Source organism: Pseudorca crassidens, chromosome 1, assembly GCF_039906515.1.
Source record: "Pseudorca crassidens isolate mPseCra1 chromosome 1, mPseCra1.hap1, whole genome shotgun sequence".
Classification (NCBI taxonomy): Eukaryota; Metazoa; Chordata; class Mammalia; order Artiodactyla; family Delphinidae; genus Pseudorca; species Pseudorca crassidens.
The window spans coordinates 121,348,665-121,374,426 of record NC_090296.1 but is presented as its reverse complement, the minus strand read 5'-3'; the positions used below and the strand labels follow the sequence as shown (position 1 = coordinate 121,374,426).

Genomic DNA, 25,762 nt, shown 5'->3' with positions numbered 1-25,762 from the left:
ACGGTCCCTCCCCTGGATCAGGTGCTCCCCACAGGCCTCCCTTCCACTGCCAGTCACCACTGCCACTCCTGCCAGGAGCTGCCCCCTCGGCTAGGCCGCCTGCTGATTCCACTTGGTCCTGCTGCTATCGGGCACTGGGGTGAGTCTTCCGTCCGAAGAGTGGATGAGAGCATCTATCTTTTTCTGCTTCGGATCCGTTAACACAGGGCCCGCAGCAGACATGTGTCTGACCCACCTCATTTTTAAGCACAGTCCTCACTCCAGGTCTCCAGCATCAGACCTGTGTCTTGCCCCTCCACCCCAAGACTACAGCCCCACTGCCTCTCCCGGCAGGGGCGAGGTCTCCTACAGAGCACCCCTGCTGCCCAGGCAGCCTCTCCCCAGCCCTGCCCACCACGCCAGGTCTGTGCCAGAACCGACCTGCCCCCCACGTCTCGATTCCAGTCACTGACACAGCTGCAGCCCGAGCAGGGGGCCTACACACCCTGGTACACTTGGAAACACAGTATCTTAGCAGACCAGTTTTCTACAGCTCTCACACACTGGCAAGTTAGATAAAGGCTGCAGGGACGGGAGGACAGGGGAGTCTGGAGCACCCTGCAAATGTGGCCCTGCTCCCTTCCTCCAAAGAACTCTGGGAGCACCAGGGATCTGGAAGGGGGTATGGAAGGTGGGTGAGAGATGCACCTACTTAGGGGGATCTAATTTGTGTTCTTTTTAATTTTTTTTTTCCCCTGACAAGTTTTGGACTCGTGTAATGGTTGATTTGAAAAACTTGTCTGAAGAAGCCCTACACAAAGGCAGTGATCCTCTGGCTCTCTTGCCTCCAGACTGGCTCGCCAAAGGTGAGCAGCTGCTTCTAATCGTCTAATTCTTCCTAACCCGAAATGTGCTTCTCCTTCCTGAGTTGATCAACCTCAGATATCATCCAGTGGCTCCTTGCTGACAGCCGAGCACTAGATGAACCACCCCCGTCCCACCCCACCCCCAAAATATTGCTGGTTTCAGTGCCTCCACCTGGCACTCATGACGTCTGGCAGGACTAAGGGCGTTCCGATCCTTTTCTCGCTCTTTCCTTCCCAGGTTTCTGTCTCTACCCAAGGTCAGTCTTGTTTTAATTTTATCAAGATTATGGAATAGAAAGAAGTGTCCAGATTTCAGAGGAATTTAGAACATGGAAAGACTCAAAAAGTGATTGCCTGTGAGGAATAATAAAAAGCACAGGGGGGGTCCTGGGCAGCTCTGGGGTCTTGGATTCTGTAACTAGGCAGATGGTGCAATTTACTGAGAGGAGAGGAGGAGAGGTGAGTTCGAGGCTTCTATGGGGCATCTGAGTGGAGCTGTCAGGACGCCATTGGCCCTGTTGGTCCTGCGGGCATGAGCCCATAGTGAAGACGTGGGTGTGGCTGAGATCACGGGGAGTGGGGTGGGGGGGGAGTACACAGACTAGAAAGAGAAGAAGGCCCAGACCTAAGCCAGAGAACAACAGTTAAAAGAACACAGAGACCTGAAGGGGGAGTAGGGAGGAGCAGCCAGAGCTGCAGGAGGAAGTGTCCTGAACCCAAGGGAAGCAGAGTCTTTCGGGGAGTTAGGACTGAAGGCGACCACTGGACTCGGAGGTGTGGAGGTTACCTTGGCGCTGGTGGCAGGGCTCACTGGCATGGTGGGGAAGGGCAGGGGAGTGGGGTGAGGAAGGAGCACCAAGGGGGTGAAGGTCCGGGGTGGGGGTTGCCGAGATAGGACAGACTTTCTTCAGGGTGCCTAGCTGTAGCCCATAGAAAGTGTTTGAAGACACAGATGAGCATGGGGAGATGCAGTAGGCTCCCAAGGAGACAGGAGGGTGGGGCCAGGAAGAGGGGGAGTGGGTCCTACAGGGAAGTGGCCATCCCCACCACCCTAACAGAAGGAACGGGGGAAGGATGTAACCAGGTCGGGTCAATCTGTCATCAGAGAGCGAGACGGGGGCTGCTCCCATGCCACCTGTCAACCTCTGAGGGCAGAAGGTGCAGCCACCTGGCAAGAGCGAGCGGGGCGAGGATGAGGGACCAGAGCTAGGGAAGTGGAGGTGCAGCGAGGGGCCGTGGAGAGCCGAGGGGCGTGCTGAGGCAGGAAGCCAGGGAGCCCAGGAGACAATCATTTGTAGCTTTCCTCGCCTTGACTTTTCTCCAACACAAGTCGGCCTCCTGGTGGCGGCGTGGAGCAGGGGAACGCTACCAAATCCTTCCAGGGTTGTCTTTGGAGGACAGGCTACCAGGAGGCCGGCGGGTGAGGGAGGCAGGGCACTGAGATCCTGGTGAAAGGCTGGCTGAAATGGGGGACCTTGCTGGCTGGTGGGCAGGAGGCAGAGGCAGGAGCTGGGAGGGAGAGGGCAGAGATCCTGGAAGGAACGGGTTGAGAGCTCAAGCAGGAGGCTGTGGTCAGAGTCTACGTGGGACAGTTTAGAGATGGAAAGTTCTCAGTGATGGCGAGGTCTGGGGGGAGGGGGCATGGGGGATGGGATTGGCAGCTGCAGGGGAATGGGGCAAAGATCCCTGAAAGCTCAAGGTGAGGAGAGACCAGGGTGGTGGATGTTGAAGTCACCCAGGAAGGCTGGACCTGCGTGGGGAGAGGAAACCTAGGAGGCAGTCTTCCTACGTGGGGGAAGGCAGGAGAATGTCTGAGATGAGCTGGGGCAAGTGGGGTTCATCTGGAGAGCCCAAACCTCAAAGGCACAGGGGATCTTGCCAGACGGTGGGACCCAAACAGGAGACACAGAGGGCCTGGACCCTACCTCCCACCTCTGATGCTCCCAGGATGTGGGGGAAAGAGGGACATAGCAGCCCCCCAGGTGAACCAAGCGTCAGTGCAGGGAGGAGACAAAAAACACCTGCAGGGAAGGGCTAAGCCCAGCAGGGAATCTGATGGTCATGCAAGAAGGGTTTGCAAGGGTGATCGTTCAACAAGTATTTATTGAGCAGCCGCACCTGCCAGGGCCTGGGAGCGACACAGTCCCTGCCCTCCTCGGCTTACATCCTGGCAGAGGCCCAGTGGGAAGGCTTGGGGTGGGGGGATGGGGCAGTGGGAGGTGCAAAGGGTGAGAGAAGCTTCCTTATCTTGGGCAAAGAGGCCTGAGGATGTGAGGAACAAGGGCCTGAATCTCAGTCACACCCCCATGGCTGGGGAGGACTTGTCTCTTTACCCAGAGGTCCATGGAGCCATTCATGCCCTTGTTCACTCTCTGATGATGTACTAGATGCCTACTGTGTGTAGGGCCTTCAGGTGCGTGGGCTGGGCTGGGTAGCAGGGTGGAGGGGCTTGGGGAGCAGAGGGGGTGTGTTGGCCACAAGGTTACAAGAGGAAGGTGACCAGGGTCAGGGCTGCAGAGGAGGGAGGCACTTGGGCTCTCAGAGGCTTGTCTGCGGGGGGCCCGTGCTCGTGGGAGGCCTATTTGGAGGGTGGGGTGGTGGGAATGCATTTGGAGGGACTTCCAGTGGGACCTGGACTTGGGGATTCTCCATGGGGGCTCTGCCAGAGTCCCCAGGAGAGACTCCTGCTCCAAGAGCCTGGGGTGCTCTGCCTCCCCCGACCCCCCCCCTGAGAGAGGCATCAAGTTGGGGAGCCACAGAGGAGAGCGGAAGGGCAAAGAAGTTGTTGAGCCACTGGGCCACGCGCGAGGAGCCCCGGAGGGAGCGGCCGCGGGATCGTGCTGCCCGTCCCGCCCGGCGGGGTTGGCTGTTGGCCGTTGTGAGGCGGGCGGGACACTCCTGGGGACCGGCAGGTTGGCTGGGAGTCCCGGTGGTGGCCGGGGTGGGGGCCTGGACTGGCCCTTGGGAGGGAGAACAAGTCCACATGGGGGCACAATACACTCTGAGGGGCAGGCGTAAGATATGGCGAAGGCGCGGGTTTCTTTGTGCTCTGCGTGATAGGAAGTTGATCCCACGGTGGACGGCAGCTTGCTCCTGGTGAGCGGCAGGCTGTCCGGGACACACAGCATCAGGGACGGCAGCTTGCTCTGCAGGATGGTGGGGAGGCCAAGCGGGGGGTCGGCATGTGCCACGGGGCAGAAGAGAGGCCCAGCAGGGGTGGGACGCTCGGCGAGCTCTCGGCGTAGGCTGGGCTGGCGAGGAGGGAGGTGCGACGGTCTCCGTGGGCTCCATACGCTTTCCAACACAGAACCTCAGACTGAGGGCTGGAAGGGACCTCAGGGGCCACCCAGTCCAACCTTCCATTCTATTCTGATCCCTTCTGCCCCTGGACAGGTGACAGCCCAGCCTCCATTAACAAACCTCCAGGGACAGAAGGGTCACAACCCGTAAGGTCGCTTGTTCCATTGTGGGATGGCTTTAAAGAAGTTCTTCTTACATGGAGTCACCACGTGCTTGTTTGGGCCCTGCATGGGGCTGCCCTGCGCCCTCACACCCCCAGAGAGCCCTCAACAGCTGCCATTAACCAGGGAATGAACGCTTGTCCGCCCTCCTCACCGAGGACTTAAGAGGGCAGGAAACGCATAAGGAAGCTCCAGACACAGGCATTGGCTAGTCCAGAAATGAGACAGAGCCCTGGAAGGAAGCCCGCTCCCAGCTTTTCAGAAGAGTACATGTGATTACTGAAGGCTGCCGCCCTGGTATGGAGGGAGGGTCAGAGCGGTCCAGACCACAGCTGGCATTTGGAGACTATCCTCTGGACAGCTCAGGACTCACTGCCTTGCTGGTAAATTCCCCAGGCGCAACGCGAGTCTGAGAGTCACCTGCTGTGGCTGCGGCCCCTGGGACCTGGAATGGGGGGAGGCAGGAGTTCTAGGCCGAACTTCTGAGCCACTCACCGAGTTTTCGGCATCTGAGTCTTCCGAGCTGCTGATCACCACGACACGCTCCTCTGAAACGGGGTAGGGGAGACAACGTTAGGGCCTGCCAGGGATGCCCGTGGACGGGGCCCAGGGTGTTCTCCCGTGGGAATCCTTGCAGGCCAGTGAACGGGGTGGGTGACGTGTGCCCTGCAACGGGGGATGTGAACGTTCAGCGTGTGTGCCAGCGTGCATCTGCTTGTGCAGAGGGGTTATTCAAGGTGGACTTCCATCACTGCGTACTGTGCCTTGCCTGTGAACGCTTAATTCAGCTGTTGGCCCTGGAGTGATTCAGAATTTACTACCTGTGGAGGGGGCGTGACAAGCACCACCTGGTTTGGAACCTTTGGCCGTCCTAAAGCGGCACACTGGTTTGTTCCACTTCTCAGCTCCGTAAGCCACAAGACGTTTGAGTTAAAGGATACTTTATCGGGCTTCCCTGGTGGCGCAGTGGTTAAGAATCCGCCTGCCAATGCAGGGGACACAGGTTTGAGCCCTGGTCCCGGAAGATCCCACATGCCCCGGAGCAACTAAGCCCGTGCACCACAACTACTGAGCCTGCGCTCTAGAGCCCACGAGCCACAGCTACTGAGCCCGCGTGCCACAACTACTGAAGCCTGCGCGCCTAGAGCCCGTGCTCCGCAATAAGAGAAGCCACCACAATGAGAAGCCCGCGCACCAGAATGAAGAGTAGCCCCCGCTTGCCACAACTAGAGAAAGCCTGTGTGCAGCGACAAAGACCCAACGCAGCCAATAAATAAACAACTTAATTAGTTTTAAAAAAAGATACTTTATCTAGGTTAATCAAAACCTTCTGATTACCAATAGTATTTGTGAGCAAGGATTAACAGTCAGGGCTGAGTGTGTGACCAGGGTCGGGGTTCAGTGTGACCAGGAACAGGGGTCAGTGTGGGACCTAGAATGAAAATAAAGCTGGACTCTGGGTAAAACAGATCCAGGAAGAACTGTCTTGAACATTCCAGAATTCTATGGGCTGACCTCAACTCACATGAAAGGACTCCCTCTCTGGCAGGGGCCGTAAAAGGTATCTAGGACAAACGAGGTACCTTAGGCAGGTGGCAGAAAAATTGGGGAACCGATGGGTGTGGACTTTACCCAAGTCCTCTCTGGGCACATACCAGGCACCCACCAACAAACATTTCTTGGGGAGACCCACCCCATGCAGAGGCATAGTGCTGGGTTCTGTAAGAGTGCGAAGACTGTGTTAGGGAAAGGAACTAAGGAGATGTGGTCTTTGGCCCGTCACGCTCGTCTCACTGGCATCCCAGCAAAACACAGGCTAGCTGAACTATCCACTCTCATCCCCCAGACAAACCCTGGGCTCTCCCTTCCCCGTCTGGTGGCAGCTGAGGGCGGGACACACAGGGAATGCTGTTGGCTTTGGGCTCCGTGGGGAGGGTCAGGATGCAGAAGAGGGGTCCCACCCAGCCCCTGGAGGACAGCGTGCAGGCCTCAGCCTCTGCTGCCCACGCACCTCCCTACCTGCCTCCCCAGGGTCGCTGGTCGCATGGTTGCTGTCGGGCAGGAAGGTCTCATTTCCTATGACGGGGGTCTTGGGGCTGGGGGACCTGTCCAGGTGGGGTGGCGAGACTGCCTTGGAGGTGCTGGGCCGGGGCTGCTCAGGGGAGCTCCGAGCCAACCTTGACTCCTTCTCCTCCTCAGACTCCATCTTGATGACCTTCCTGGGGCACTCGGTCTGGCAGGACTTCCTCTTCTGTGGTGTGGCTGTGTTGGAGACCTCCTGTGCAGCGGGGAGTCACAGGGTAGGGTCAGGAGCCTCCCACTGGGGCAGCGGGCAGAGACCAGACCTGGTGGCAGGAACATGTGCCACCCGTGCCCTTTGCTCCTGCTCTTCTCTCTGCTATCTGCCACTCAGATCACGCCTCTCTATAAAGGATGGCCTCCCAGGTCAGCATGCACACTGGCCCTGCTAGTGACCACTGACCACTGACCTCTGCTGGCCTCTGACTGCCCTGGGAGGGGCTCGTGCTTGGAGAGGAGCTTCCTGACAGGGCAACCAAGAGCAGGAGAGCGTAGAGTAGGTGCCTATTGAGGTCTGGATTCTCACTTCAGCTCCACCTCTTACCGCCTAGGAGGATCTGGGCCCTCGGGAGGGGAGGGGAGGGCGGGGGAGAACCTTACCTCTCTGCAGGAGGGGTCTTTGATGGAGTAGGCGTACACTGGCACAGGGTGTGCCCCTGGCACCGGCTGTACCACAGTCAATCCTGGGGCCTGCACCTGGGCCCTCTGCGCCTCCTCTGGCTGCAAAGTCAGGAAATGAGGGTAGTCAGAAACGACCAGGCAGCAGGACAAGGGCCAGGTCCCCAGGCCTGGGGTCAGCCCAGTCCCCAAGGCCTCACCCAGAAACAGGTGCAGGCTGCCCAGTCCAAAGCCCAGAGCCTACTGGGGACCAGAAATCCTCCCCACAGCCTCCATGACTTCACTCTCTTGTGACCCTGAGGTGCTGGCATCCAGGGACCACTTCAATGCCTGTGCATCCTAACGGGGCTGAAAGATGACCTCAGGGATCACACTGCCCAACAATTCAAGGCTCGTGTGACAACAGGCCCAGCCTAGACAACTCCAGGGACAAAGTGCTCACTACTAATGGAAGCAGTTCGTCTCCAGCTGCAAAATCATAACAGGGAGGAAATCCTTCCACTGAGCTGACACTGGCCTCCCTGTCACCTGTTCACAATAGCCAAAAGGTGGAAACAACCCAAACGTCCATCAGCTGATGAATGGATAAACAAAATGTGGGACAGCCATTCAGGGGAATATTATCCAGCCATAAAAAGGAATAAAGTTCCGACACACACAACGTGGATGAACCTTGAACACATCAGGCTAAGTGAAAAGCCAGCCACAGAAGAATACATACTGTATGATTCCATTTATGTGAAATATTCAGAGGTGCCAATGCACGGAGACAGCAGATTGGTGGTTGCCAGGGGCTGGGGGAGAGGAAGTGAGGAGTGACTGCTTCATGGGTACTGGGTTTCCTTTTGTGGTAATGAAAGTACTCTGGAACTAGAGGTGGGATGGTTGTGCCAGACCGTGAGTGTACGAAATGCCACTGGATGGTACACTTTAAAATAGTTAAAATGGTGAATTTTCTTATGTGAATTTTACAATAAAATTATCGTTAAAAAAAAGAGGATGGTACTATATTACGATTATTGCCTATCTACAGAGAAGGAAACCAAGGCACAAAGAGGTGAAGTGATTTCCTAAGGTCACATACCTAATAAGGGCCTGGACCAGAGCTTGAATCGTGTTTTTGAAATGCAAGTTCCCTTCCTGCACCCACTGTATCCTTTAACATCCCTCTGCACCATCTTTCTCTACCGTGTGACACTGAAGAATAAGCCGGACCTTTTGCTGAAACCAAGTGGGTGACGTGGGGAGTGTCCCTCCGAAAGGGGAGGCCCAGCCTCCGGGGCTCAATCCAGGGGCCCTGGCCTGCCACTCCTGCCTGCAATCCTGACCCCTTGGCACCTCACAGGCCCTGTGCGCTCAGCGGATGACCACCCATCAGGAGCCTGCGGTCGGCCCACCCAGTGAAGGAAGGGGATTCCCACACAGCTGGAGGGGGCTCTGGGTTGAGCAGAGAAAAGCCAGGCACTGGGCTGTACGAGGATGAGGCCAGGGATGTGCCTTCCTCAGGACAAGCTCTGTCCCTCCCATGTGGTGGGCGACATGGTCAGGCCCACCCTCACGGGGTGAACAGCAGGGATTACCTGGCCGAGCCCAGGCTGGGGAAGGCAGGGAAAGCCCCGCACGACAGGCCATGTGCTGGGGACCGGGACCCTGAGGTGGGGCTCTTCTTGATATCGAGTGCTTTCATGTGAAATGTGGGCTCCCAAATCATTGGCTATAATGGACTGATTTCCTTCCCTCCTCCTTGTTTCCCGGGTTTCTTTTTCTCAACATCTTTACAGAAGGGGAGGAGAGCCGGATCAGAGAGCGCACCTGTGTGTGGGAAGGGGCGAGGGGATGATCTCCCAGGTCATATTCTCCCAGGCCTCTAGGGAAAGTACACAATCTCCACAGCACTCCCTGTGCCAGTGTTCTGCAAGCTACAGTTGTGACCCACGAGGGGATCATGAAAGCAATGTCACGACTAGCATTTTTTTGTATTACATAGAATAGTACAGAACAGAAAATTAGAGTACCTCCCATGTTTATAAGCGTAATTTGTTTTGCAAAACTTCTGTTTTAGCTACAGGTATGTGCATGTGTATACCCTGTAGGTTAGATGTAAACTATATTTTTTACAGTGGGTGGTGGTCAAAAAAGTTTAAACCACTCTTCACATTCATTAAGACGGCCACTATTAAAAACAAAGTGTGAATGAGAAATGTAGAGAAGTTGGAACCGCTGTGCACTGTCGGTGATGACGCAGCCACTACGGAAAACCGTATGGTGGTTCCTCAAAAATTAAAAACAGAATTAGTACATGATCCAGCAATTCCACTTCTAGGCAAATTTTATGTTGTATGTATTTGATCACCATTAAAAATGAAAGAGTTGAAAAGGTCCTGGTCTGTCCTTCATGTGTGTCTCTGCAAACTGCTGGCATGTAAGAGAACCTCTTTCCACCTGGGCTGTGAACTCCCCCAAGACAGGGCTGCGCTCCTCTCCACCTCTGTCCCATCCTCCCTGACACCCCCTGCAATGTTAATGAAGCAGGGGACACACATGAGGGCTCAGTTAAGAAAAAAAATCATGATGCCTGATTTATAGTTGTTTTACAGTTTTAAAACAATTTATTTTTTTCTCCATTGTATTGTGACGTCATTGCAAAAAGAGCCTGTGAGAAATAGAGGAGGGAAAATGTCCGAGCCACTGTCCCACCCACGTGCTCCTAGTTAAGCCTGTTGGTGTTTTTCGTCCTTTCTGCCTACAGGCACAGGGTGGCGATGAAAGTACACCAGCAGTTTCAAGAGGGATGAGTGTTGGCCCAAGGAGCCCAGTTCCTGCCTCCTAAGGCAGGAATGTGGGTCCAAGTGTTGCCTTTCTTCTGGCACAACCAGACCATGCCTGCCACCCTCAAGCGGCCACACCTGTCCTTTGCACGCGTGGTATGTGACCCACTTCCATTCCCCAGCTCTATCCACCCTCACCCCCAAGCCTATTACCAAAGTGAAAGCAAGAGACTTTTCAGGAAGAGGATTCTTCTGAGGCTCCAAGTTCAAACTGCTTAGTAGCTGGTAGTGAGAGGTCACAAGACAAGACCTGGCAAAACGCCTAGACCTTATTCACACAAGAGTACGGGCTCTCTTGCTGTTCATTAACCAGCGACTGGCACCTGGAAGACAGTGCACTCTGTGGACCCAGGGCACTTCCAACTATCATTCATATGATTTCTTTGGGGACATTTTTCATTCTAGCACTGTTTGTAATGCCAAAACAACCTAAATAGCCAAGGAGTCAGCTAAAAATAAACATGCTACATCCACCAGTGGACCCCTGTGCAGATGCAAAAAGGCATCAGGAAGCTCCCTGTCTACTGATAAGGTAAGAATTCCCAAATACTGGGGCTTCCCTGGTGACACAGTAGTTAAGAATCCGCTTGCCAATGCAGGGGACACGGGTTTGAGCCCTGGTTCGGGAAGATCCCACATGCCGTGGAGCAACTAAGCCCGTGCGCCACAACTACTGAAGCCCGCGCCCTAGAGCCCGTGCTCCGCAACAAGAGAAGCCACTGCAATGAGAAGCCCGTGCACTGCCATGAAGAGTAGCCCCCGCTCGCCGCAACCAGAGAAAAGCCCACACGCAGCAATGAAGACCCAATGCAGCCAAAAAAAATAAAATAAAATAAAATAAATTAAAAAAAAAGAATTCCCAAATACTATTATGCCTAGGGCACAATACTATGTATATGTGGTAGTATGCCACTTTTGTACAAAAAAAAAAAAAGGAAAGCAAATATATATAGTCATATTTGCTTGTAATTACATAAAGAAATTTTGGAAGGATATGTAAAAATTAATAAAGATAGGAATATGGGTATAAGAACTGGACAGACAGGGGACAAGGTGGGAGAGAGACGTTATTACTTTTAGGTTTTTGTTTCTGACCATGTGATCGTATTGCTTATCCAAAAAATGGGCGAACTGAAACTTGAACCATCTGTGCCTCTATGAGGCTGAGAATGGGAGAGTTTCAGAAAATAAGGAGTGAAGTATGCCTGCAAGTAAAGAATTGAGTGTGTGTACAAAGCTTATTTTCTTTTATCTGGGCAAAAATTAAAACACATTCCTTGGAACAGAGCTGTTGCCGCCTGTTCTGCAGAGAAACTTTTCTTTTTGAGGGCTGTGGTGAATGGATGAACATACGTAATAAAACTCGCAAAATATTTTAAAAATATATAAAACAAAATGAAGTTGCTGGTCAGTCTTAGTGTTTTACAGTATTTGGGAAAACAACTGTTACAGTTTTATTGCTCTGAGTAACTGATAAAGCAGAAACTATCCAGTTTTTGTAGCAAAGGCGTCGCACGCAAACAAGCAAAATGAATGAAAAAGTCAAATGGTTTGCCTCATTCTCCAAGAGCCACAACTCACGCTGAACCGTGAAAGTGGTTTACCACTATCCTAGGTGATCTTTTTTTCCCTCTTCTGGTTTATTTTTTGGTTTGTTTTATTTATAGTCTGATTTAAAACAATCAGATTCAAGTTGGTTAATTTTAGTTATGTAACAACCTGACATGATGGAGGAAAACAACCTTTAAAGGGATTGTGTCTATGGTTTGATTCACTTAGAAATTTTATTTTCTTATAACTTAAGCGCAATAAAATGTGTTTTTTCATGTTAAAAAAAATGGGCTCAAATGTCCTTTTTTAACTTTTTTTTTTTGGCTGTACCATGTGGCTCGCGGGATGTTGAACCCAGGTCACGGCAGTGAAAGCCTGGAATCCTAACCACTAGATCACCAGAGAACTCCCCTGGTGTTTTTTTGTTTTATTTATTTTTTTAATGGTTTTTGTTTTATTTTATTTATTTATTTTTATCGTTGTTTTATTATTTTTTTAATGCACCATCTTATTTTATTTTTATTTATTTTTTTAGGGTGTGCTGTGAGGCACATGCAATCTTAGTCCCCCAACCAGGGATCGAACTTGCACCCCCCCTGTAGTGGAAGTGTGGAGTCTTTACCACTGGACCACCAGGGAGGTTCCCCCCTGGTGTTTTTTACTTTTGTATATGGGTATATGGGAATGCAGTACCCAAGGCAGTTAGGAAGTGGCTTCAAGTCCTGCCCCTAGCTTGCTGTGTGGCCTCAGGTTAAGTCACACCCTCTCTGGGAGCCTTAGCTTCATCCTCTGTACAAGAGAAGGTCAGAATCCAAGATATCTCCTAGCTTTGAAACTCTCAGATCCTAAGTTCTGCCTCCTAACAGGAAGCCTCTCCTGATTGCCTCAGCGTACAGCAACCTCTCTCTCCTATAGGCCATGCCATGGCAAAGCTAGAAAGGCTGAACACCCTCACCCTAAGACTTGCTCTCCATGGAGGACCAGTCAGTCCTGGGCCCAGATCCTCAACAGGCACGTACACCTGCATGACCAGGATGGGGAGCAGACCAGATGCCCAGTCCAAGAAGAAACTGAAGAAGCTTATCCTGGCAGAGAGGAGCCATGCATGCAAGCACCCAAGAGGACAGGCTAAAGGGATGCCGCTGCATTTCCACCCAGGGACGCACTCTAAGAGCAGTCCAGCGATGGGGGTGGCTGCCTCAAGAATGAGTGAGCTTCCTGTCCCTGGAGGGTGTGCATGATAGCTGGACAGCCACAGGTCAGGGGTGCTGCAGAGGTAATGCCAACATTAGAGGGAGTGTGGGCACTTCCAAACCCTGAAAACTATGGTCCTTGGAACTATGCTGGCCCTGAAATCACACCGATAGAACCCAGGCTGCTGTGATCACTGTCGGACTCCTGGCCCCATTCTCCATTTGTCTCCAAGACCCATGTGTGGGCGGAGACGAGGGGAAGGTCCACATACCTGGGGTGGGGCACACGGAGGGGAGGGTCATCTGCCGCATCTATCAAGGGCCTGCCTACCAGCGACCACCGCCTTTATCTCCTGTCCATCCCTGGGCCTAACCCCTCCTGAACCCATCAAGAGCTACTTTGGCATTTAGGAGCCCAGAGCCAGCCAGCCAGCCCGCCCTTTGTTCCCTCCCACTGAAGGCTCCAGTCCAGGTCCTTGCTGTCCCTCTCTCAGGTGCTCTCTCTCCTCTACTGCCTGCAGACACAGGGAGAGCAAGACTCAGTTTCCTTCCTTACACAGGGGAACTCCCAACCCACCTGACCGGCAGGACATACCACATCCCCTTCAGACCTCAAGCCCATCTCACCGGGTCAACGTCAAAAGTGTCTCTGGGAGTGCGGGCAGCTTCTGGGCTGGCTCTCCTGTTAATAGCTGCATCTGGAGAACACAGAGAAGGTCACAGGCAAGTCAGAGACATCCCTGGTGAGAAGCATCCTGTCTCAGGACAGTGACAAAGGAAACATTCCCGTTGCTTTTCCTGGAGACCCATTCTCCAGGGCCTCTGGCAGCACTGGGGAAGCTCCATGGAGGGGCTGTAATTGGAAAGAAAGCTCCCTGACTATAATGGGCATGAACTCAGCCAGAAGGAAGAGAAAGGTAGCACTAGAGAGTGCTTGCCTTTGGCTCCAAACCCCAAGCACAGCTCTCTCCATCTTGGGGCTACCACCAAGGCAAAGCATGGACAATCCTAACACCGTTTACTGCTCGCTGATTTCTCTGCATAGTGAGAGCTCCGTGATACTCTTCTGACCTGCACCCTGTTTTTATTAAATCTAAATCTCTCGTGCTTCAGAATAAAATAACTCCTTTCTCTGCCACTTCCTGGTTACAACACCCAAGGCAAGCTGTTTAAACTCTATGCAGGTCATTTCCTGTACGTGGGTAACAGTCACCACCTAGGTGGAGAAGGCTAAGTCCATGCTCACTCTAGTATTGCACTGTTATAAGCCCACGTCCACTATCTCCAAGGGCAGGAGTGAGCAAGGTCTCCATCACTGGCACCTACCTGAGAACTCTCAGATTCTGTAGCCTCCCTCCCCTTACCCAGTAAGGGCATCCTCACACCAGCTGACCAGACCTCAGAGTCCAGCCTAGAGATTTTGCCAAAGAGCCATTAAAGCCTCCCCACTCTGGAGACCCTCTAGTGTACCCCCTGTGTCTCTTGGAACCCCCCTGATATCTCCAGCTCCTATAAAGGTGCTGCAACTCCTGGATTTGTATTGCAGAGCCAAGCACTGTCTCATTCCTCAGCTATGTCATGGGCCCCACCCAACCTTGTCTCCCAGTTGGACTGGACAACTCCAGGTCAGGAACTGGTGTGCTGTCTCCATACTTCCCAAGTGCCCAGTACAAGGCAGGGCCCATAAAGGTTGGCAGCTGGTCCAGATGGCGGGCCATCCCAGGGAAAAAGGTCTCCTCCACGGAGCCCTAGCATGGTTCTGGGTAAGCACCCAACCACAGGGGACAGGGGGAGTGGTTTTCAGCTCCTCTGCCCATACCTCATGTTCAAGTTAACTTCTCTGTTGCTGGACACAGGTGGCTTAAGAGAACCTCCTAAAGTGGTTGGTCCCTCTGGGGCTAAAATGATACAGGGTCTGGTTCTCAGCTTTGTCGTTTCTTAACTTCCTCTAGGGTCACAAGATCGCAGCTAATCCACAGGACCTTGTTAATCAGTCAAACGTGACCCCCCTGGGTGGCTTCAGCCTCCTGTCAGTGCCTCCTCTCCCCCAGATTTATCCTGCACCCTGTAACCTATGATGTGATCAAACCCAAGAGACAATAAAAACCCCAGTTTCCTTTTCTGTCATACGGAACTTATCTTCTCTACCCCGCCTTTCCCAAGGGACAGTGGCAAGGCCCAAGCCCTTAAACGATAAACAGGCCAGCCATGAGGGTGGCTTACCTGTGCCCTGGGTGATACAAGAGACGAGATCCTGCAGGCGCACCTTGAATTCGTCGAAGCTGTCCGTGCGCACAGCAGCTCGCAGGCTCTGGGGCTCCTCCTGGCGCAGCTGGTGGAGTGCCTCACGCAGGAAGCCGTGCATGTCCAGCACCTCCTGGTCGGAAGCATAGAGCTTCATCCTCTGCACAAGCATGCTGCCCGTACGGATGCGCTGCAGCACAGCATCCAGGCGGCCCAGTTGGCCTGCTATCTCTTCGTAATTGCGCTGGTACCCTGCATTCACCTCCTCCAGCAGTTGACGCTCCTGATCTAGCACGTGCTCCACCACCTGACGCACGCCCGCGCGGATCTGCTCCTCGGTGTCCGCGCGCATGCGGCCCAGCTGGCTGATGGCCGAGGTCATTTGCGCCTGCGCCGCGCCAAAGGCGCGGTCCTGCTCCTGCAGGTCCTGGGTCATGACGTCCAGCTCCTCCTGCCGCTGCTGGATCTCCGTCCTGATGTCGCACTTGAGCTCGCTGTGGCCCCTATCCAGGAGCGCGCACGAGCAGCACAGCGGCTTGGAGCAGCCTCGGCAGTAGATGCTGCGGACACATAGGGCTGGCCTGATTTAGGGCTCGCCTGCTTTTTTTCTCTTTATATTTGTTATTAAATTCCCCTTCAAAAATTACAAAACTTTGAATCATGGTATGTTCCTACGTTCGTGCTTTTCTCAATTCAGTGTTTGTAGTTATGGTGATAGTATCCAAACTACCAATAAAACGTATTAGAACATCAAAAGTTACTAAAGTAATAATAGCTAGCCTCCATCCATGAAACAATGCAAAGACGTACAACAAGAAAGTTAATCATCTCTTCCCAGCCTTTCCGAATTTCCTTTCCCCACCTCGGAGGCAACCAGGTGAGCACCCTGGGTGCATCCTTCACACCTCTCTCTATTCAAACAGCTTTACATAGATATGCAGATTATGCTGCTGCTAGCAGAATTCTAAGGACTTGATACATTTCATTCCACTGAATCCTCCGTTGAGTTTCTTAAGGGAGAATTACTATTATCCTCATTTCACAGATAAAGAAACCAAGACATTCAGAGTTTAAATAATTGGCTCAAATATCTACAACACTTTTGGGCAGGTTGATGTTCTTAAAAAAAAATAAGAACATGCTAAACCTTTGCAACTTCCTCCTTTAATTGAACTTTTGTTCAGGACACTCCTCTAGGTCTACGAGTATGGATCTGATGTATTCTCGTTAACAGCTTCTTTACATTCCAGATGGACCACGCTGATTCATTCCTCCTGTTAATGGACATTCCAGTGATTTCCTGTTTGTGCATTTTTCCCCAATATGCACAATGCTTTCTGTAGCCTAAGGCATGCATCCTTTTGTTTCTATGAAATACATTACAAAATAACAGGATTGCCAGCTCAAAGAGTATGTATATTTTTATCTATTTAATATATTTTAGCCAGCAGACACTTCCATAGCATTTACTATGTGTCAGACCCTATTATGAGCATTTGACAAATATCAACTCATTTAATCCTTCTAACAATCCTATGGAGTGGGGATTATTATTATCCCTATTTTAAGGATGGGGAAACTGAGCAAGAGGTACAATAACTTGTCCAAGGTCACACAATTAGTAAGCGGTAGAGTCTAGGTGCAAATTGTAGTAGGCAGAATAATGGCCCCCATCCAAGTACTAATTCCTGGAACCTGAATATGGTACCTTACATGGCAAAAGAGACTTGACAGGTGTGATTACATTAAGGATCTTGAGATGGGGAGATTATCCTGGATTATCTGGGTGGACCCAATGTAAGCACAAGAGTCCTCATAAAGGAAAGAGGCAGGAGGCAGGAGAGTGAGAGAAGGGAGAGGTGATGATGGAAGTAGAGGTCACAGTGACACTACCCTGCTGGTTTTGAAGACGGAAGGGGATCATGAAATACAGAACGCAGGCAGCCTCTAGAAGCTGGAAAAGGCAAGACAATGGATTCTCCTCAAGAGCCTCTAGAAGGAACACAGCCCTACTGACGTCTTGATTTTAGCTCAATGAGACCCATTTCAGACTTCTGACCTCCAGAGGTACAAAACGATATATCTCTAATGGTTTAGGTCCCTAAATTGGTGGTAAATGTTACAGCAGCAACAGGAAACTAATATAAAAACCCAAGCAGCCTGGCTCAGAGTCCATGCTCTGAAACACTGCAGTGCTGCTTCTTCAAATATTACCAGGAAAAATATTAGTTACTTCCCTAGAAATACTGCTGTAATTTACTCTCACCAGGAATGAAAATAATAAGTTAGCCCACCTGAGGCCAGGAGAAAGGATTTTAGCTGGGGCCACTTTGGCTTGAATTACTGAGATCAACTTGTCCCAGAGAGCCTGCTGGCCGACCCAATTCTAAAATCTTGAAACCAGGTACTAGTCCCTCAGCTTTGCCAGCTCTCAACCTTCCCAAGTCACCCAAGGTGGTAAGGTCCCAGGGCTCGACCCTCCTGCTCAAACACAGGAGACTTATGCCACGCTAGCAAAGCTTTTCTGGAGACAGAAAAGTGTGTGGAAAGTGGGATGGGGGTTGCCACTGGGTCATGAGCCTGGAGCTCCTCCAGCCTCAGGAAATCAGATCTAAGTAACAGAGACCCACATCACTCAGAGGCAGGACCAGTGGCTGTGGTAAGTGGCAGGTGGAGCAGAGAAAAAAGCTGGGCAGATGTGGATCTGACCTCAGCTCTGTGCCCTTCCTTGGCAGGTCATTTAACCTCTCTGCACCTCAGTTTTCTTACCTGTAAAATAGGGATAATTCCTACCTCATATGGGAGTGCTGGAGAGGATCAAATGAGGTAAGCCCTACATGAATGTTTTTTTAAAAGACTATGATTATAATTGCCTGAAATATTAGTGCTCCCTAATTAGACACTACTAATGAGAAATGTTAAGCAATTATGAAAGGAATGAATAACTCTACAGAGGGCAATTTGGCAGTATTCATCAAAATTACAAATGTATTTATCCTTTGACCCAGCACCCTCCCTTCTAGATATCTTTTCTGCAGCTCTATCTCCATACATAAAAAATAACATTTGTACAACGTAACACAGTCCATAATAGCAAAGAATAGAAACAACCTAAGTGCCCATCACTAGGCAATGACTTACATAAATTACAATGCACCTGTACAATGGAGTACTATGCAGCTGAAAAAAACTGAGAAAGTTCATTATATGGAAAAATCTCTCTGGCAAAATAAGGATGATAATAGGAGTATTAGGAGGATTCGATGAGTTAATATATATAAAAGGTTAGAACAGTGACTACCATAGAATGTGTTCAATTATGACAATGTATATTTTAAGTAAAAAAATCAAGGTGTAGAAGTGTATTATAGGGGACCTCTCCTGGTGGCGCAGTGGTTAAGAATCTGCCTGCCAAAGCAGGGGACACGGGTTCAATCCCTGGGTCGGGAAGATCCCACATGCCGTGGAGCAACTAAGCCTGGGCGCCACAACTACTGAGCCTGCGTGCCACAACTACTAAAGCCCGTGCGCCCTAGAGCCCGCACACCACAACTACTGAAGCCTGTGTGCCTAGAGCCCATTCCCCGCAACAAGAGAAGCCACCGCAATGAGATGCAAGTGCACCACAATGAAGAGTAGCCCCCGCTCGCTGCAACTAGAGAAAGCCCGCGTGCAGCAACGAAGACCCAGTGCAGCCAAAAATAACACAAAAGTGCATTATAGGATGCTGCTTTTTGTGTAAGAATGGAAAAAAATAAGAATATATTCATATTTGATTGCATCTGAATAAAGAAACCTTGAAAGGATACAAATTAATAAAAGTATTTACAGGATGGGGCAGGGAAGAGGTGGAGTGAGGCATTTCATTGTATGCCTTTTAGGTTGCTCTCATGTTTGAACCTTGTGAATGTATTAATATTACCTATGTTTTTAATTAAAGAACAGAATTCTAATAGATGTGGGCAATTAGATAGGCTATAGAAATAAAGGGAGAACTAGAACCAGTTGTCATTTTCCTAGCTTTGGATCCATGGGAGAGGGGCTGAGACCGAGGTGAGTGACCTTTCCTTAGAAAGAGTGTTCCAGGCCTGGGAAGGGGACCCCTAGGGTGGCCTGGAGGGAGAGCAAGACTTGCTGAGGAGACCACAGTCTCTGCTGGGTCCTCTTCTTAAGCCCCTTCTGCCCCAAATGGGGTCTCCCCAGGGAAACCAGCCACCCCTGCCCCTCTGGATGGAAGGAGACAATTGGCTTCAGGTCTCTATTGAGGGGCCTGCATCAGACGCCCTGGGGTCCAAAGCCCCCAACTTTCTGATAAGGCTGAGATGCAAACCCTGAATCAGAATGACCCATTGTGGGCCTGCCACCCAAGACCAAGGATGACCTCCTTGGCCTATGGTTCCTTCACCCTCATTCAAAGGACACTTACTGAGCACCCACTGTGTGCTTGGCACTTTTGGGGGAGACAGAGGTGAGGTGGGCACCTACCCACAAGGAGCTCCATGACCAGGACCCAGACTTAACACAGACAGAGAGGTGTAGCTCTGGAAAGCAAAAGGGCACTTATTTGCTTCTGGAACACTCGAAAGAATGAACTAAAACACCACAGAATCAACAAGAAGTTGCTCAGCAAAGTGGCTGGATTATACCAGAATTAAGAGAAGAAAACAGCTTAATTCTATTCCAGCAAAGCAAATGAAAAGACATATGGAAAAATTTTCCATGTTCTCATTCACAACAGCAATTTTAAAAATGCTAAAAAAAAAAATACCTAGACATAATCCTAGCAAGAAATACATAGAACTTATATGGAGTAAATGACAAAAACCCACTAAGAGAGAAAGTCTAAAAACAGAAAATCGTATCAAGGTCCCGACTGGAGAGACTAAATAGTATAATATTAATTTTCCTCAAGTTAATATAAAGGTTTAAAGCAATTTGAGCCAAATTAAGAATGAGATTTTAAAACTTAACCAACTGATTCTAAATTTCACATGATGAAAAAAAAGAAAAAAAGAAAACAGAATAAATTTCACATGAAGGAGTAAACGGATCAAATAGCTAAGAAATTGTTTGAAAAATCAGTGTAAGGAAGGGGATTTTCTCTGCCACTGACAACATTATAGAACTACCATTATTAAAACGGTATATACTAGTCTAATAGTCAAGAGAACAATCAGCACAACAGACCAGATAGTCCTGAAAGAGGCCCTGGCACCTATCAGAATGTAATATTTTATTTAATAAAGAAATGTCCAAACTAATGGACATTAAAGGATTTTCAACAATTATATCATGAAAACTGGCTACAGGGGGGGAAATAAATGAAGTTAGAGCTTTGCTTCATACACTACACCAAGATATATTTTTTGTTTTTTGGTTTTATTTGCGGTACGCGGGCCTCTCACTGTTGCGGCCTCTCCCGTTGCGGAGCACAGGCTCTGGACGCGCAGGCTCAGCGGCCATGGCTCACGGGCCCAGCCGCTCCGCGGCATGTGGGATCTTCCCGGATCGGGGCACGAACCCGTGTCCCCCGCATCGGCAGGCGGACTCTCAGCCACTGCGCCACCAGGGAAGCCCCACCAAGACGCATTTTTGATGAATCAGAGATAAATATGAAAAATAACACCATGGAGATATAATAGTTGACTGTTTACTCTCATGACGGTAAAGACCTTATAACCACTGAAGACGTGGATGAAATCGTACTATTAACAGACGCAGCTGCCTGAAAATTCAAAACTATTTTTTGGAAAGACGTTCATGACCTCCTATTATAAGAAAAGCACACTTTGTAACACTAAGTGTTGTTCATTCTGTTTTAGATGATTACAGAGACAGCAGGAAGGAAAGGAAAAAGTCTAGACTGATAGTAGTTACCTCTTTCTCTTCCTCCCTCCCCCTTTTTACTTATTGAGATTTTCCAAAAGTTTCCGTAATCAATTCTAAACAAATGAGTTTGGACTTTAAACAGGAGGCAATGGGGAATGGTAAAAGAACATCCCCTCTAGGAATTACAACAAGCTCTTTCTCTTCTGCCTTGTGATATATTGTTTCGTTTATCCCTTTATGACTGTTCAGCGAATTGACTGCATGATTAATATTTTAATAGAAACCCCAACGTGTTTCCTCGGTTCTCAGTCTTCCCATCCAAAAGCTGCCTGTGTCTAAACCACCATCCCAGAGGCCACGTGACAGCAGACAGGATATGGGTTCTGGAGGCAGCCCGACCTAGGCCTGAATCTGAGCTCTTCCACAATTCCTAGCTATGAGGCCTTGAGTAAATTACTTTCTCTCTCTGAGTCTTAATTTCCCCATCTGTACAATGGGCCTAAGGATGCTCTCTCATAGACTGTTACAAAGACAAGGGGCTGGTGTATGTGAAGTGACCAGCACAGTGCCAGATACACATCAGACATTCTGGAGCTGTGAAAGAAGAGGGGGCATTAACCACATATGTACACGTGGCAGGGGAGAGCCCTGCTGCTGGTGGGTGAGCCTCTCAACCTCAGGCAGTAAGGAAACATCACCACTGAGTGTGGTCTCTGGGCTGTTCCCTTCCCAGTAGGGACATGCCGCCCTAGACCAGCCACACTTCCCAGTAGGACCAGAGCAGCATGGTACTTCTGCTGTACTAGGAAACAGGGTAACTCAGAATGCAGGAAGCAAAAATCCTATGAAAACAGGACTAGTGGAGGAGAGATGGCCCCAGAGCAAAACTCCAGGGCAGGGCCTGGCTTGCCTGAATGGTGACAGAAAAAGTCTCCACTTCACTGCCCCCATCTCAACAAGGGTTGATGGGAGCTCTCACTTTGGTGGAGTATGGAAAGGAGTAGCCTCCTTTGGAAATTCAAATAATTAGCTAGAGAGTAATTAAAGGGATCCGTGGGTCATTTACACAGTAGTATGGATGCATTTAATGAGGCTGGTTTCCTGCCATCTCCAGGGTGACACAGTTGAGGAAATAAGATTTCTGAAACCAGGAGAGGAGATGAGTAATTGTAGAGACTGGGATGCTCAAAGAGAGTGAAAGCATTATTCCTGTTGATCTCCCCTCCTCCAACTATTCATTAATTGAGAAGGTGGTGACAGAGATAGGAAAACCTGCCGTCTCAGAGAGGAAGATAACAGAAGTTAAGAGAAGCAGCAAAGAGGGGCTTCCCTGGTGGCGCAGTGGTTAAGAATCCGCCTGCCAATGCAGGGGACACGGGTTCGAGCCCTGGTCCAGGAAGATTCCACGTGTCGTGGAGCAACTAAGTCCGTGCGCCACAACTACTGAGCCTGCACTCTAGAGACCACGAGCCATAACTACTGAGCCCATGCGCCACAGCTACTGAAGCCTGCACACCTAGAGCCTGTGCTCAACAAGAAAAGCCACCACAGTGAGAAGCCCGCACACCACAACGAAGAGTAGCACCCGCTCGCCACAGCTAAAGCCCATGAGCAGCAACGAAGACCCAACACAAACAAAAGTAAATAAATAAAATAAATTAGAAAAAAAAAAGAGAAGCAGCAAAGAAAGAGGAGAGGAGGAAGCCTTGTCTATTTCACACTATGGTCTTATGCTGGTCCCACACCCAAGAAAGAAGAGAAAGTTTGTAGTTTTCCTTCCCCACTCTTTTCTATGTAGGTCTCTGCTTTCAAGACTGGCACATCCATGGTGGACAGTGTTCTGCTGGACCATGTCACTCATTCAGTAGGTAGCAGGTGCACTGCTGCATGGGTGCCCTGCCTCTCCTGCCCTCTCTATGGCAGTGAATGGCACTACTGTTCAAAGGTCACTCAAGCCAAAGATCAAGGGGAATTCCAGATTCCTCCCCTCTTCGACTGCTTCAACAATGACTCATTATTAAGTCTTGTTAAGGTCTACCTTCATTTACTTAAAAAAAATTACTGAGTACCAGCTAGGTACAGGTATGGGGCTAGAATGCAGAGATGATTTAAGGTAGAATTCTGGTTCCTAAATCTGTCACATCAGTTCCCATTGATACTGCCTTTGTTCTTGCCCCAATTATGGCTTATCTCCTTTAGCACTGTCCCCTAATAGGCCTCCTTGCCTCTGGTCTCTCCAATCAACCTTTCCCAGTGCCACCACATAGTATTTCTAAAATGTGATCATCTGGGAATTCCCTGGCGGTCCAGTGGTTAGGACTCCGTGCTTTCACTGCCAAGGGCCCTGGTCTGATCGCTGGTCGGGGAACTGAGATCCTACAAGACACGTGGAGCAGCCAAAAAAAAAAAAAAAAAGTTATCATCATCATACACTGAGGTGACTGCAATGATGCCCCTTGAAAGTACAGTCAGAATAGCATCAAGTGCAAGAAATATCTTAAATAACACATAAGTAATATGTTAATGAAGGAGATTCAATTTTTGAACGAAGTTAGATCACTTGGGCAAATTCACTGAGTTTTATAATAATGCACTATAATTATATAGTATTGGATATTAGTGAACATGAACACAATTGGGATTTACATGCCAGTAAATGTTGCAAGAGGACAAGGCAAAGTTTACATACAGTGATTACTTATTAATCTGATTAGGCTATTTCATTTAAATCCAACCTAATTTCAATAAATAAAACGGCAAAAGAGATGGAAATAGCTGAAACAATCAATTAACTAAAGCCGTGAATAAGAAAAATGCTATTGGATATTAAGGTAACATTAACATAATACTGTATTAAATAACATATGGTATAAACAGACAGCTCTTCTATTTAGTTGTATCTATCTCAAAATACCTCCCCAACTCTAACAGCTTTGGCAGAACAAATCCAAACTGTAATACATGCCAAAGCGGGCTTCCCTGGTGGCGCAGTGGCTGAGAATCTGCCTGCCAATTCAGGGGACACGGGTTCGATCCTTGGTCCAGGAAGATCCCACACGTCGTGGAGCAACTAAGCCCACGTGCCACAACTACTGAGCCTGTGCTCTAGAGCCCGTGAGCCACAATTAGTGACCCCGCGTGCCACAACTACTCAAGCCCGTGCGCCTAGAGCCCGTGCTCCACAACAAGAGAAGCCACCGCAATGAGAAGCTCCGCACTTAAAGGAAGAGTAGCCCTGGCTCGCCGCCAACTAGAGAAAGCCCGCGCACAGCAACGAAGACCCAACACAGCCAAAAATAAAAAAATTAAATAAATAAATTTATTTTAAAATAAAAAGCCAAAGCAGGCATTTGTTACAAAATTCAATGACTATAAAGTTAATCATTAAATGTTAATAGAATCTGGTGACATAGGAAACAAGTTTGTGTCCTTATGTGACACAAACAATTTTGATATTCTCCAGAAGTACTTTTATTAAAATAAGTATAAAATGATTTTATGTAGCTCTGAGAGTATACTGTGGTTCTGATCTTTGTTACTCATTCAATACTCACTAAATATTTAAGTTTCCCCCAAACTGTGGTAATACTCTTAAAATTACTAATAAGAAAAAAAAAAAATCATAAATTAAAAACTGTAATACTCATGGTAATAGAGCAAGAGGAAAATTAGAAGGAAAGGAAGAGGAAGAAAGAGGAGGAGGGGTTATATAAGAAAATTTCATTGAAATAAACAGAATTTTTAAACTAAAGGAGCAAGCCGGGTTTCAGAGTAATTTGATACAATACGCTCCACACCAAGACAGCTTGGTTAAATTGATACACTTAAGGAATGAAAAATATCTTTAGGCATCGAGACAGAAAAAGTAAATAAATTTGGCCTCAGGCCTCTCCTGGTAGACGTTTGATGCTGGAAGATAAGACAGCAAAGTCTACAAAGCTCTAAAGGAAAGACCGTGACCAGGTATATTACACCCAGCCAAGATGTCATGCAAGCATAACTGACAGACATTCTCAACACCAGGCTAGGAATTCAGAACACAGAAGTCCTTCTTGAGAAAAACTGCTAATTGACAGCATCCGTCCAACCAAGAGCTGAATCAAAACAAAGAATCCATGAAAAGTGGTGTTAAAGTGAAAGGACCAGTGCTGTGCATTAGAGCCATTGTGATGTGGAACCAAGACTACAGACACGGGAGTGGACCATCCTGATCTTTCACGGCAAAGACTTTGTTACTGTCTAAAATGCATTCATTTCATTAAAAACTATAATGACTCCAGCCTCTTGATGCCTTAGTCATTTTTTTGCTTAATCTTAGAGAGGTCTTTTAGGAAATGTTTTAGGATGAAGAAATATTTCTTTTAAGTTTAGCAAGTCTAATTTTACTTTAGTATCTTTTTCTTTCATCAAAGTCAAGGAAAATTAAATTTAACATTGCTTAAATAGCATGCTTCCTTTGAATAAGCTAATTGTAAGGGAAGATACACTCTTGAGCTCGAAACAAGTAACTTGTAGAATCCTCTTTTTTTGCAACTCGGCCAGGTTGTTAGTTGAAAACTACCTGTATGTGGAGGCCAGCAGCACCAGGACAGACTCTGCAGAGTGCAGTCAGGAAATCCTGCGTCCTGTCCTGGCCCTGGCTCAGACAAGATCTCCTATTTGGGGATGAGCTCCCATTAATGTTCAAGCCTCTTGCAACAATTCTCTCTTCCTCAATAATCTTATAGGAAGGTCAGGGAAGTAAGGTAATAGCACAGGAAAAAACATCTCAAAAGACAGGAAAGTGATTTATTGTGTTAAGAAGAGGTCAAATCCAACCAGAAGAGCCCATTCTCTGACCATATTGGAAAAGGTTTCAGTTTCCTATTGAAAGGCGCTGCCCAGGTACCAAGGGATCGGGAAGCGTCACTCAAGGCTGGTTTCAAGCCTGTCCCCTGCACTCTGGTTCCTGCCACCACTGCGTGATGTCCACCTCTGCCCTGAACCCTCCCCTGGGCTGCCCAGGATGCCTCTCCCCACTTGTTGCCAATCATTCCAACTTCTGGTCTTGGGCTGTCTTTTCCCAGTTTATGATCTCATCATACGTCTCAAACTTGAATAATAGGTCTTTCATT

General features: G+C 49.1%; 1 protein-coding gene across 11 annotated transcripts in view; it reads right to left on the bottom strand.

Annotated features, from left to right (window-relative positions):
* The window catches only part of PML (PML nuclear body scaffold), a 44,980-nt gene that overhangs the window by 9,613 nt on the left and 9,605 nt on the right, over positions 1–25,762 (bottom strand). For 3 of the 11 annotated variants that reach the window (XM_067753167.1, XM_067753192.1, XM_067753199.1), the window contains exons 3-7: positions 14,799–15,379; positions 13,203–13,273; positions 6,986–7,105; positions 6,326–6,584; positions 4,802–4,854 (exon numbers count right to left, since the gene is read on the bottom strand). In XM_067753167.1, the coding sequence (XP_067609268.1) occupies positions 4,802–4,854; positions 6,326–6,584; positions 6,986–7,105; positions 13,203–13,273; positions 14,799–15,379 (1,084 nt within the window). Of the gene's footprint in view, positions 1–2,928; positions 4,140–4,801; positions 4,855–6,283; positions 6,295–6,317; positions 6,585–6,985; positions 7,106–13,202; positions 13,274–14,798; positions 15,380–25,762 lie in introns of those variants that run through there. The other 8 variants (XM_067753176.1, XM_067753255.1, XM_067753186.1 and 5 more) reach the window with 8 other exon arrangements.